At 45.1% G+C, this 14,201-nt stretch overlaps 1 protein-coding gene across 1 annotated transcript in view; it reads left to right on the forward strand.

Moving 5' to 3' along the window:
* Positions 1-3,578: 3,578 nt before the first annotated feature.
* LOC122547002 (cytochrome P450 2K6-like) overlaps positions 3,579-14,201 on the forward strand; it is a 47,138-nt gene continuing 36,515 nt past the window's right edge. The window contains exons 1-3 of the mRNA XM_087979466.1: positions 3,579-3,834; positions 6,528-6,690; positions 12,469-12,618. Of these exons, the coding sequence (XP_087835592.1) occupies positions 3,643-3,834; positions 6,528-6,690; positions 12,469-12,618 (505 nt within the window). The 5' untranslated portion in view covers positions 3,579-3,642. The remainder of the gene's footprint in view (positions 3,835-6,527; positions 6,691-12,468; positions 12,619-14,201) is intronic.

A 14,201-nucleotide genomic window follows, 5' to 3' on the forward strand; every position in this document is an offset into this window, starting at 1 on the left:
AGGCTGAGGAACCTGGGCATCCAGTACTCTATGAGATACCCCACAGTACTTCGTTTCAGCCACGAGGACTCAGTTTATACATTTGACTCGGCGGATAAGGCTGAAACCTTTGTGGACACTTTAAAATAGACGGATTGGCCTGAAGAATATGGTTAATGTTTATTCTCTTTTCTATTTTTTTTATTCCTTTCTTTCTCCCTAATAATTTCCTTTTTGGAAATGGGGGAAAAGACTTTGGAATAAGTTGTTCCTTTTTTTAATAACTGGATTTTCTGATGGGAGATTTTGTGGATGTTCTTTGTTGTCTCTCTCTCTCTCTCCCATGCGTATGCTCCCTATAATGTTTCCCAGGTCAACGCTGCGGAAGCTTATGGGATGGTTTGGTTCCTTTGTCTGGCATCGTGGGCGGCCCCCCCCATCAAACTTACTAAATTGCAGTTGCCTCAAGGAGGGGGAGGAGTAGATTTCCCAGACATCAGGAGGTTTCAATTGAGTTCCCTGCTGTCCTTTGTCTGTGATTGGGTAGGTAACAATCCGAACTCAATATGGCTGGATATTGAGGCCTCCCAAGCAAAGTGCCCTCTTATTAACCTGTTGTCCATGGATAAGATGAAGCCAGTTATGAACCACTGCTGGAACCCCATAGTCATGAGTACAGTCAAGGCATGGAGGGCGATGCGTCAGAGCGAGGGTTGTTTATCCAAGACTTCGCCACTTACACCTATAGTTGGCATGCCAGGGTTCCCACCAGGGATGATGGACTCAGGGTTCAAACTATGGGCAGCAAGAGAAGTTTCTAGTTTGGGAGACTTGTTTGAGGGGGAGGTTATGATGTCTTTTGAGCAACTGAGCCACAAATACGGGTTGCCCAGCAGAGACCTTTTCCATTTTTTTCAGGGTGGAGCACACAACAGACCATTTTTACCATCTTTAGAACGGGCATGGGAAGAAACTATTTAATATTCTCGCATCCTGTGCACAGAAGAATATTCTGATGAATTGGGTGTCTGAGAACCTGCCGGGCTTGATGGGATGGGAGAAATTAATTATGGAGCACATTCCCTTGGGCTTTTTCACAAACATGGTGGACCACACAACAGACCATTTTTATAAGACATGTCAGCCCTATTTGAGTTATTTGGATATAGATTTATCAGTTATCTTAACTAGGGCATTTGTTTAACCAGGATGATTTGATTTGTCAAGCCCTGGGCCCTGGAGGGGGTCTCCCGAGTTAATACGGGTCTGTATACAATGCTCCCGTTCCTTTGTTTGGGAGCCTTGTGCCGACCATAGCTGTTCTGTGTTTTGTGGGGTCTTTGTTTTTTTTTTGCTTTTTCTTTTTTTTTTGGTGTTGCTTTGCACAGTGTTAGGGTTTGCTTTGTATTATAGAGTAGGTTAGTAGTTAGTAGATAGTAGTTGTATTGTCATTTGTGTTTTTTTCTTTTTATTGTACTGATATTTGTGATTGATTTTTTTTCAATAATTTTATATGTTTGTAAAGTTAAAAAAAATTGCGAATAAATATATTTACAAAACAAAATCTGGCTTTATTTCTTTTTGTGTGGCGATTACCCGGTTGCAAGTTAGGACCGTAGTGGCAACAGCCTTTTCTGTGTTTTTGTGCACTTTGTTCACTCGATCCTCACTGAAACGACACCCTGTTCACCCTCCCTAACCACAAGGTCTGGACAACAGGCTGTTTGTCCTATACGGCCATGACTGCTTCGATCTGATCTCAACCTGCTTTTTGCACTCGTGTTTACAAATGTAACCCTCGTGATGCTGCGGCGTAATCACACAATGTTCGATGTACTTCGCAAAGACTTCCCGATCTTTCATCAGGACTTCACCGGAACTGAAGTTGTAACCTCAATCTGTAAACTGGTCCGGTCACTTATGAAGAGCTGCTGGCTTAGTAACCAGTGATTGCAGTAAAAGGCTGGGGCCCAAGCTTGTTGGGGGGAGATTGGTTGAGAGAGAATCACCTGGACAGGCCGAACATTTTTCAATGAGGAAATGGCTGCCTGAGTGAAGTCCTGATGAAATGCCTGGAAGTCTTTGTGGAGTACATCGAACATTGTGTGATTACACCGCAGCATAACGAGGGTTACATTTGTAAACACTAGTGCAAAAGCACCTTCTGTAACATAGTTACATACGCCATTCAGTCTCTCTGATCTCATTGACAGTTAAACCAAATTCACAAGCTTCTGCCAGTCATCTTCATCTAGTCGAAAATCCTGGTTCCCCTCGTTCTGGAATTGCTGAGTAGAAGTGACAGCATCTCAGCATCAGAGGAGAATTGGGACTGTAATATTCCTTCCCAAGTAGACAGGATAGTGAAGAAGGCATCTGGTATGCTGACCTTTATTGGTCAGTGCATTGAGTATCGGAGTTTGGGAGGTCACACTGTGCCTGTACAGGGCATTGGTTAGGCCCCATTTGGAATACTGCATTCAATTCTTGTCTTCCTCCTACTGGAAGGCTGTTATGAAACTTGAAATGTTTCAGAAAAGATTTGCAAGGATGTTGGCACGGTTGGAGGATTTGAGCTATAGGGAGAGGCTGAACAGGCTGGGGCTGCTTTCCCTGGAACATCGGAGGCTGAGGGGTGACCTTATAGAGGTTTATAAAATCATGAGGGGCATGGATAGGATAAATAGACACAGTCTTTTCCCTACGGGAATCCAGAACTAGAGGGCATAGGTTTGGGGGAAAGATATCAAAGAGATCTGAGGGGCAACTTTTTCACACAGAGTGTGATACGTGCATGGAATGAGCTGCTAGAGGAAGTGGTGGAGTCTGTTACAAATGCAACATTTAAAAGGCATCTGGATGGGTACATGTATAGGAAGGGATTGGAGAGGAGGAAGATTTTAAAAAGAGGCAACTCTTTTACACAGAAAGTGATTTGTGTGTAGAATGAACTTCCAGAGCAAGTGGTGGACATGGGTACAGTTACAAAGTTTAAAAGGCATTTGGATAAGTAGATGAATAGGAAATGGTTTGGAGATATGGACAAGCGCAGGCAGGTGGGATGAGTTTAGTTTGGGAATATGGTCGGCAAGGACTGGTTGGACCGAAGGATCTGTTTCCATGTTGTATGACTCTACAACTTGTACAAGTCCTCAGTAGAATGTCTGTTTTATTATGAATACTCAAGACTGTACTACCAAGCAACGATTCATCACATGGATGTCAATAATCTTTAAGGTGTGCTTTGGAACAGCAGACCTGCGGAGATATAATTCCCTGCTTTGCTATATGTGTGTGAGGTGAGGAGATATCCTTACATCTCATCGAAACCCGTATCCCGGGAATGAGAGTCTTACCATAAAATAACGTCAGGTTAACCTGTCCAGACAAGCTCAGCCAGAGTCAGCTGTGAAAATTGACAGCACTTTCTCTGAGTGGAATCTTGCTGTGCCTGAACACCACTCCCCGCCGGGAATGTACACCGACCTGTTTAATTAAATAGCCCAGCACACAGCAAGGTGGGGGTTAAAGAGACACAGGCGATGAAGCAAAATGAGGCGGTTCTTTGAGAACTATTAAGTGGAGGGTTGGAGTGAAGGACGGCCCACATTATAACATCAGGAACACCAGTGGCTCCACTTAGTGTGTGGGCACTTGGGCACAATGGCTCTCCTCAAGCTCTTCCCCACAGACTACACCTCGGCCCTATCGCTGCTGGCCCTCTTTCTCTTCCTGGTCGTGTCTGTAATTCGGCGGAGAGTTCCCAGGAATTTCCCTCCTGGACCGACCCCGCTTCCTCTGATCGGAAACCTGCACCAACTGGACCTCAAGAAGCTGGACTGGTCTCTCATGGGGGTAAGTGAGAATCCTTCACTGGGGGACTGTCTGAGGGATGGGGCGGTGTGAAGGTACAGCTCCCAAGGTGAAGCTCACAGAGACCGAGAGAGACGTAAAAGGAGAGAGCCTGAAACAGATCTGGAATCCGTGATCAGGGAATCTGTTATCTCTGGGCCTGCGATCTCTGAACTTTGCTCAGACTTTGCTCCGGGACTCAGTGGGAGGAAAAACAATTGCAAAGGTATATCGCCTCACAACAATTTACACAGCATGAATAAGCTGGTAATTATTTGATTTAGTTAACTAAAAATAAACCTAGTCACAATAATTGAGATAAAGCCTGGAACCTGGATTAGAGGTCGGGTCACTACCACTACGCCACAGGAACCCAAAAGCTGACTGGAGCTTTTCTTCAAAGGGAATTGGAGCACGATGGGCTGAATGGCCTCTTTCTGCGCTCTTATTTTCCCCATGATTCAAAACGAGGTCAAAGGTCAGGATACAGTGGGCCAGAACTGTCAGTAAAGTGTCACAGCTGTCAGGATCAACCTGTTTAGAGATGGTAGCACACATTCTTGGAACACCTGAGGCTTGAACCCATAACCCCCTGACCCAGAGATAGGGACACTACCCACTGTACCACAACAGCCCTAAAGCCTATTTGACTTGTTTTGGAACCAACCTGTTCAGAGATGTTACTGCACACCCCTGCAGCAGGTGAGGCTTGAACCCAGGCCTTCTGGTACAGGGGGAGGGACACTACAGGAGCCCTAAAGCGGATTTGATGGTTTATTATATCAGTGATATCAGGTTCAAATCCAACCTGCTCCAGAGGTGTGTCCTTATCTGTTAAAGAAATTGATTATTTTCTCTGAATAAGTTGTTAAAAATATCAATAATTGCATTCAAAATTAAGCTAATTACGTACAGGGAATAAATCTAACTGTATGTGACCAGAGCTAATAACATTAAAGCGTGCTGATTTTTTCAACCAGTTAAAACCTGAGACACCTTCGTAGTGAGAGTCTAGTAGAAGATTTGAATAAACCTTCCTGAAAAATAACTTCAGGGCAATGGGAAGGGAAGTGAGTCGCTGGTGGATCTTTATTTGTTGAAGTCTGATTTCTGTGATATACTACCTCATCGAGCTGTGGTGGGACATCTCAGTCTTTGTGGGGTTCACATCCTGTTCCGTGGAGGGAACCCCCCAGGAAATGTTGCCAGCTGCAGCAGCTCTGGAGCTGGAGCAGCAGCCGGCATTACTGTGGTACACGGGTGGGGCTGGGAGCTCCCGGGGGACAGGGGCATTGACATTGTGTGGGTCAGCCTGCAGGCCTCATGCTGCATCAGGAGAGCTGGAGTCTCCAGACAGTCGAGGAGGTCCTGGCGAGCAGTGAGGAAGGCCCCCTGAGGGACTAGTGAGAGCGATGGGGCCTCTGGGAAGGCCAAGCGAAGGCTGAAACCAGCACAAGGTGAGGGCTCAGGAGAGGCTCAATGAGGAGGACTGGGATAACAAGAAACACAAGGAAAGGAGGATTCAGATTCACTTTTCAGGGGGATTAGAATAAGGAGATAACACTACAGAGGAAAACACAAGGTAAACAGAGAATTGGAAGAGACAGCCAGCACGAGAGCAAAAGCGTACCTCACACCAGGTTCCAGTCCAACAGGTTTATCTGAGGTCACAAACTTTCAAAGCATTGATCCTTCATCAGGTGAAGGGGCAGCGCTGTGAAAGCTTGTGATTTCAAAACAACCTGTTAGACTATAACCTGGTGTCATGTGACTTCTGACTTTGTTCACCCCAGTCCAACACCGGCACCTCCACATCATCGAGTAAAAGCAAATGATAAGATATCACTTCCATTTAGCGTGAGGGGGATTGCAGTAAACTACTGTCACTGTGTCTGTCTGTGAATGCAAGATCAGTGAGATGCTGGTGTAGAAAGCCATGTGAGAATATGGTCTCATGGTAATGTGGGGCAACTGAATCTAAAATCATGACTGGGTATCAAATATTTGTGGATTGCAGGGAAAGACAAGGAGGGAATGGAGGAGGAATGGAGAAGGTTATGTGGGTTTTTGTCATCGAGTCATACAGCACGGATGTAGACCCTTCAGTCTAACCAGTCCATGCTGACCATAATCCCAAAGTAATCTAGTCCCACCTGCCTGTTCCCGGCCCATCTCCCTCCAAACGTTTCCTATTCATTCACTTATCCAACTCCAAAGTGGAACAGCATCTGTTGGTTAGTCCCATTGAGCGTGGGGATAACTTATATTTTTAAAGACTTGCTGTCCAATCGATCTGATAACATTTCCTCCTCAAAGTCACTTATAATTATTTTCACAATGTTGCCAGTGTTTGATTTACATAAATTTTGTTCCCATTTGCTATCGGCGAGGGATCACAGCCAAAATATCAGATTCGCTGGTCGGGCATTTTTTTAAAAACAGACTAATTTCAATCCGTTTACATGGATTGTAGCGGCAAATGGAATGGATTTGTGGTTTTCAGGGGGTCAAGCAGGTGGAATGCAAATTGTGGGTCACTTTGCTGGAATCGACAACAGAACAGATGTGACCCTGGACCGGATTGGGGAGCTCGGATTTAAAGCTGAAGGAATTGTCCATTTTTCTCTCATCTGTTTTCTCCCTCTTACAGCTGACCAGGAATGAAACCTTAATGAAACAATTCTCTCTTTTTTTAGCTCGCAGAGAAATATGGAAATGTATTTTCAGTGGAGCTTGGGCCGCTGAAGGCAGTGGTGTTGACTGGTTATGACGCAGTGAAAGACGCTCTTGTGAATCACGCTGATCAATTCAGTGGGAGGCCACCCATCCCGATATTTGACGATTATTCATTCCGAACTGGTAACTTGACACTTCGTCTTTTTCTTCGGTGTCCTCCTCATTTCTCTCAACTTGATGCATCACAGGGATAGATTGTCGATTGTTGGAAAAACCCATCTGGTTCACTAATGTCCTTTTGCAAAGGAATCTGACCTACTTAACTGGTCTGGCGTACATGTGACTCCAGACCCACAACAACGTGGTTGACTCTTAACTCCATCTGGGCAATTCGGGATGGGTAATAAATGCTGGCCTGGCCGGTGACACCCGCATCCCGTGGATGAATAAAGAAAAAAAAATAAAAATAGGAGGAAATATTTTGGAACAGAGTTCTGGCACAGTTCCTCTCTCGATTTGTTATTCTCCAAATTTCTCACCCTTGTTATGAAGATGTGGGTGTACTGTACCTTTAAGAGAGCTGAAAGCCAGCAGAACAATCTGACACAGCACCAAGTGTTCTGAACAAGGTATAATGTAACATTTGCTTGAACAACTCAGAGAGTCAAAGAGTCATAGAGATGTACAACATGGAAACAGACCCTTCGGTCCAACCCGTCCATGCCGACCAGATATCCCAGTCCCACCTACCTGCACCAGGCCCATATCACTCCATACCCATCCAAGTTAGTCCTGCGTACATTTTTCTCCTCTCATCTTAAACCTATGCCCGCTAGCTCTGGACTCCCCCAACCCAGGGAAAAGACCTTGTGTATTTACCCTATCCATGCCCCTCATGATTTTATAAAACTCTATAAGGTCACCCCTCAGCCTCTAATAGTCCAAGGAAAACAGCCCCAGCCTATTCAGTCTCTCCCTGTAGCTCAAATCGTCCAACCCTGGCAACATCCTTGTCAATCTTTTCTGAACCTTTTCAAGTTTCACAACATCTTTCCTACAGCAGGAACACCAATTGACCATGGTATCTTCCCTGCCAAGTAGGTATTGAACGCAGTATTCCAAAAGTGGCCTAACCAATGTCCTGTACAGCTGTAACATGACCTCCCGACTCCTAACCTCAGTTCTCCCAGTTTCTCTGTACTTGCACTTCCCTCAGAATTGCATCCTTTAATTCATTTTGCATCTCCTTTATCATTATCGCTGTTCAGGATACGTCCCAATTTTGGTTTAATCTTCAAATATTTAAATTGTGCCCTGTCCATTTAAGTCTTAGTCATTAATATGTATCAAGAGACGCATTGGTCCCAGGACCAACCCTTGGACAACTCCCACTATCAACTTTCCTGCAATCAACTTTCCTGCAATCGCAGCAGTGTCTAATTTCCCACATGGTCAAACTCCACATTGTCATTGTCTCTTTTATTCCATGGGGCGTTACTCTGGCAACAAGCCTGCAGCATGACATTTTGTCCAATGTGTTTTGGAAGTCCCTGAATCCACATCAATTGCATTAAAGCAATCAGCCCTCCTATTAATTTTCCATGTTGCATCTGTCTCTCACTGCCATTATTAACCTGACAATTGTCAAATTTGCCCCGTTTATTGTGTGAGGGGAGTACTGTGGCTTCAGAAATGTGTGACATGATTGGAAAGGTGTGTCACATTCTCAAAGAGACTGTCTAAGATGATTGGATAGGTGTGCCACATTCTTGAAGAGGGTGTCTAAGATGATTGGATAGGTGTGCCACATTCTTGAAGAGGGTGTCTGAGATAAGATGGTTAACCCATTTGCCCGTTTGCTCAGATGGTGTTGAAATAAGATGTTCCCCGGTATCTTTATGAAATATATATCTGTGACAAATATCAGATATCAGAAAGCTCGGCTCAGTTCCTGAATAGCAATGATCCGTTTGCTGTTTCTGAGATATCCCTGGGAACTTCATCCCTCCCGTATTGGTCTGAATCAGTAACAAGCCACTGCACTTTTTTTTGTGCCTGTGTCCAGATGCAGCTCGTGTTTGACTGCATGACGGCTCTGGAGCTGCGGATGGACTCACTGTGGAGCATCCGCGATGCTGAGGAGGTTGTGGATAGCACGTTTGGTGAACTGGTCACACTGCAGGTTAGAATTGCTGAGGGAGACAGTGAATGGGTGACCAAAAGGCAGAAAAAGAATAGGAAGGCAGTGCAGGTGTCCCCTGCAGTCATCTTCCTCCGAAACAGGTATACTGTTTTGGATCCTGTTGGGGAGATGGCTCACCAGGGGAGGGCAGCAGTTGCCAGGATCATGGCACCATCGTGGGCTCTGCTGTTCAGAAGGGCGGGAAAAAGACTAGTTGGGCCATGGTCATAGGGGATTCTATTGCCAGGGGAGTAGATAGGTGGTTCTGTGGCTGAAAACGACACTCCCAGGTGGTATGTTGCCTCCCAGGTGCTTGGGTCAGGTATGTCACCGATCGGCTGCAGAGCATTCTGAAAGGGGAGGGTGGACAGCCAGTTGTCGTGGTGCACATTGGCACCAATGATACAAGTAGAAAGCGAGATGAGGTCCTGAAGGCAGAATTCAGGAAGCTAGGAGAGAAGTTAAAGTGGAGGACCTCAAAGGTAGTGATCTCAGGATTGCTACCAGTGCCACGTGTTAGCCAGGGTAGAAATGAAAGAATAGGTAGGATGAACATGTGGCTTGAGGGATGGTGTAGGGGGGAGGGGTTCAGATCTGTGGGGCATTGGGACCTGTTCTGGGGAAGGTGGGACTATTACAAATTGGACCGTCTACACCTGAACCAGACTGGAACGAATGTCCTTGGGGGAGTTTTTGCTACTGCTGTTGGGGAGGGTTTAAACTAATGTGGCAAGGGGCTGGGAAGCTGAAGAGAAGACTAATAGACAGTAAGGTAGAAAATAGAGACTGAAAGGAACAGGATCATGAAGTTAACATTACCAAGGGGAAGAGTAGGCAGAGGGCAGATGAATACAAAGGAACTGGTGTTCTAAGGTGCATATGCTTTAATGCAAGGAGTATAGTTGGTAAGGCAGATGGACTCAGGGCTTGGATTGGTGTCTGGGAGTATGACGTTATTGCGATCGCAGAGACTTGGTTGAAGGAAGGGCGTGATTGGCAACTAAATGTTCCAGGATAAAGATGCTTCAGACAGGACAGGGAGGGAAGTAAAAGGGGGAGGAAGGAGGAGTTGCATTGCTGGTCAGGGATGATATCACAGCTGTGCTAAAGGAGGACACTATGGAGGGCTTGAGCAGTGAGGCATTATGGGATGAACTGAGAAATAAGAAGAGGGCAGTTACATTGTTGGGGCTGTCCTACAGACCTCCCAGCAGTAAATGTGAGGTAGAAGAACAAATAGGTAAACAGATTATGGAAAGATGTCGAGGCAATCGCATAGTGGGGTTGGGAGATTTTAATTTTCCAAATCTTAACTGGGATACACTCAGTGTCAGAGGTCTGGATGGGGCAGAACTTGTAAGGAGCATCCAGGAAAGTTTTCTAGAGCAGTATGTCAATAAACCAACAAGGGAAGGGGCCATATGGGACCTGGTGTTGGGGAATAAGCCAGGCCAGGTGGTAGAAGTTGCAGTGGGGGACTTCTTTGGGAATAGTGACCACAATTGTGTAATAGAATACTCGTAGACAAAGATGAGAGTGGTCCTAAGGGAAGAGTACTAAACTGGGCCAAGGCCAATTATATCAAAATTTGGCAGGAGCTGTAAAATGTGGATTGGGGACAGCTATTTGAAGAGAATCCACATTTGATTTGTGGGAGGCTTTCAAAGTTAGGTTGAAGATAGTGAAGGATAGGCATGTCCCTTTGAAAACAAGTGATAGGAAAGGCAAGATTTGTGAACTGTGGATGACAGAGAAATTGTGCGACTAGCCAAGAGGAAAAGGGAAGCTGTTCCAGACGGCTCAGATCAGAACACATTTTGGAGGAATATCGGAGGGTAGGCCCAATCCTAAATGAGGAATCAAGCGGGCTGAAAGGAGTCATGAAATAACTTTAGTGAGCAGAATTCAGGAGAATCCCAAGGCCTTTTGTTCATATATAAGAGGCAAGAGAGTAACTAGAGAAAGGGTTGGTCCACTAATGGATAAGGAAGGAAGGTTGTGTGTCGAACCTGAGAAAATGGGTGAGATTCTCAGTGATTACTTTGCATCAGTGCTCACTGAGGTGAGGGTCATGATTAATGTCGAGATTAGAGGTAAGGAGTTTGTTTACTCTGGATCACCTTGACATAAGGATGGAGGATGTGTTGGGTAGGCTAAAGGATATTAAGGTGGACAAATCCTCAGGACCAGATGGGATCTATCCCATGTTGCTAAGGGAGGCGAGAGAGGAAATAGCTGGGGCCCTGACAGATATCTTTGGAGCATTCTTAAACACAGGTGAAGTGCTGGAGGACTGGAGAATTGCTAATGTTGACCCCCTGTTCAAGAAGGTTAGTAGGGATATTCCAGGTAAGTACAGACCAATGAGCCTGATGTCAGTGCTGGGAAAGTTGTGAGAGAAGGTACTGAGGATTGGATCTATTTATATTTAGAAGAGAATGGGCTTATCAGTGAGAGGCAATATGGTTTTGTGTGGGGGAGATCTGTTACCAACTTAACTGAGTTTGAGGAAGTGACCAAGTTGACAGATGAAGGAAGGGCTGTAGATGTCAGACACATAGACTTTAGTAAGGTGTTTGATAAGGTTCCCCATGGTAAACTAATGGAGAAAGTGAAGTCACATGGTGTGCAGGGTGTTCTAGCTTGGTGGATAAAGAACTGGTTGAACAACAGGAGATAGAGAGTAGTAGTCGATGGAGTTTCTCAAAATGGAGAAAGGGATCAGTGGTGTTCCACGGGGATCAATGCTGGGGCCACTGTTGTTTGTGATATACATAAATGATCTGGAAGAGGACATTGGTGGTCTGATCAGTAAGTTTGCAGATGACAGGAAGATTGGTGGAGTAGCAGAAAGCATAAGGGACTGCTAAAGCATACAGAAGAATATAGATAGACTGGAGTATTGGGCAGAGAAGTGGCAGATGGAGTTCAATCCAGGCAAATGTGAGGTGATACACTTTGGAAGATCTAATTCTAGAGCAAACTATACTGTAAATGGAGAGAGATCTGGGAGCTCAGGTCCATTGTACCCTGAAGGTGGCTACACAAGTGGATAGAATGGTCAAGAAGACATATGATATGCTTGCCTTCATCGGACGGGGTATTGAGTATAAGAGCTGGCAAGTCATGTTAAAATTGTACAAAACTTGGGTTCAGCTGCATTTGGAATACGGTGTACAGTTCTGGTCGCCACATTACCAAAAGGATGTGGACGCTTTGGAGAGAGTGCAGAGAAGGGTTACGAGGATGTTGCCTGGGATGGAAGGTGTTAGCTGTGAAGAAAGGTTGAGTAGATTAGGATTGCTTTCATTAGAATAAAGGAGATTGAGGGGGGACCTGATTGTGGTCTACAAAATCAAGAAGGGTATAGACAGGGTGGATAGAGATAAGCTTTTTCCCAGTGTGAGGGATTCAATAATGAGAGAACTGACAGACACTGAAATTGGGTGGGTTATTGTTAAAATTAAATCAGGGGGAGGATGAGATTTGGTTCTGAGTCTCTCATTACCATGGAGAATGCAGAGCCTGGGAGAGTGGTGGAAGCAGGGTCAATAGGAACATCCAAACGGAATAGGCCAGACACTGAGAATGACAAGTGAGAGGTTAGACTAATGGGCTCACTCCCCCAAAGAGCACTCATGGATACAATGACCTTCCTCTTGGTTGTAGAATGGTGTAATTCTCAGGAAAGGAAAGGGTGTTAGAAACCTGGGGTTTGGCAGCACTCACAGCAGAACCCGTGTACAATATTTGATCAGCTTTTCGTGTGTCACTTTCAGGTGTGATATTCAGTGACGGGAAGTTGTGGCGGGAGAACCGAAAGTTTGTGATCTCAGCTCTCCGAGGCTTTGGCATGGGCAAGAAATCCATTGAAGACAGGATCAGTGAAGAGGCCAGCTTTCTTGTCAATGTGTTTGAGAGTCACAAGGGTGAGTGCTTGGTAGGTCATGACATGCTGGGATTCATGGTTCCCTCGAAATTGACATCTACACAAAAGATTTTCACTTGATTAAAAGTGAGGTTCCTTCAGTTGCATTAATACTGTTGGGGCAGTCAAATGTTAGCAGGCCCCAGAGACACTGGCCTTTGATGGACATTAATTACACTAAAGGTTATAGCAGTTCAAAACTCCATCATCAGCTTCATCACACCAAGGATGAGTAGTCCCTGTGTGATGTACTCCATTCACAAAGCCTTTCACCACTATTGGACACTTTAAGTTAGGTTAGATTCGAAATATCCTTTGTCTGTTTTAGAGTCACAGAGTCATAGAGATGTACAGCACAGAAACAGACCCTTCGGTCCAACTCGTCTGTGCTGACCAGATATCCCAACCTATTCTTGTGCCGTTTGCCAGCATTTGGTCCATATCCCTCTAATCCCTTCCTATTCATATACCCATCCAGATGCCTTTTAAATGCTGTAATTGTACCAGCCTCCACCACTTCCTCTGACAGCTCAATCCATACATGCACCACTCTCTGTGAAAAGGGCACCCCTTAGGCAAGTTTTAAATCTTAACCCTCTCAGCTTGAACTTTTGCCTCCAGAAAAGACTCCCTTATCCTGGGATAAAGACCTTGTCTATGCACCCTATCTATGCCCCTCATGATTTTATAAGCCCCTATAAGGTCACCCCTTAGCCTCCAATGCTCCAGGGAAAACAGCCCCAGCCTATTCAGCCTAACCTATACCTCAAACCCTCCAACCCTGGCAACATCCTTGTAGATCTTTTCTGAACCCTTTCAAGTCTCACAACATCCTTCCTAAAGGATGGAGACCAGAATTGAATGCAGTATTCCAAAGTGGCCTAACCAATGTCCTATACAGCCACAACATGACCTCCCAACTCCTGGACGCGATACTCTGACCAATAAAGGAAAGCATACCAAATGCCTTCTTCACTATCCTATCTACCTGTGACTCCACTTTCAAGGAACAATGAACCTACACTCCAAGGTCTCTTTGTTCAGCAACACTCTCCAGGACCTCACCAATAAGTGTACAAGTACTGCCCTAATTTGAATTTCCAAAATGAAGCACCTCACCTTTAACTAATTTAAAATCCATCTGCCACTCCTCGGCCCATCTGATCAAGGTCCTGTTGTACTCTGAGGTAGCCTTCTTCACTCTCCGCTACACCTTCAATTTTGCTGTCATCTGTGCACTTACTAACCATACCTCCTATGTTTAACAAAGCAGGAAAGGAGGGGAACTGGTCAAGGTAAGTAAATTCCTGGCCAGAAGTTCTTTTTCAAAATAATTTGGTCACACAACATTTGTTTTTAATGATTCATAAAGAGTATTGATTTATGAACATTACCACAGTGGGAATTGTCCAGGAAGTTTAAAGATTTGATGAGCAATTGTTGTGCTCCCCAGTACCATTTGATGGACCCTCAGTGCAGTCACCTTGGTGAAAGAGAATCTAAGATTTTGGAACAATCAAAAGTAGCAGCTTTGGAGCCGATTTGAACTGAAATCACCCTAATCCTGACCCTCGATTCACATAA

This window comes from Chiloscyllium plagiosum, unplaced genomic scaffold (assembly GCF_037043375.1).
Source record: "Chiloscyllium plagiosum isolate Xiang-an unplaced genomic scaffold, Cpla_swu_hap1 HiC_scaffold_35, whole genome shotgun sequence".
NCBI classification, from domain to species: domain Eukaryota; kingdom Metazoa; phylum Chordata; class Chondrichthyes; order Orectolobiformes; family Hemiscylliidae; genus Chiloscyllium; species Chiloscyllium plagiosum.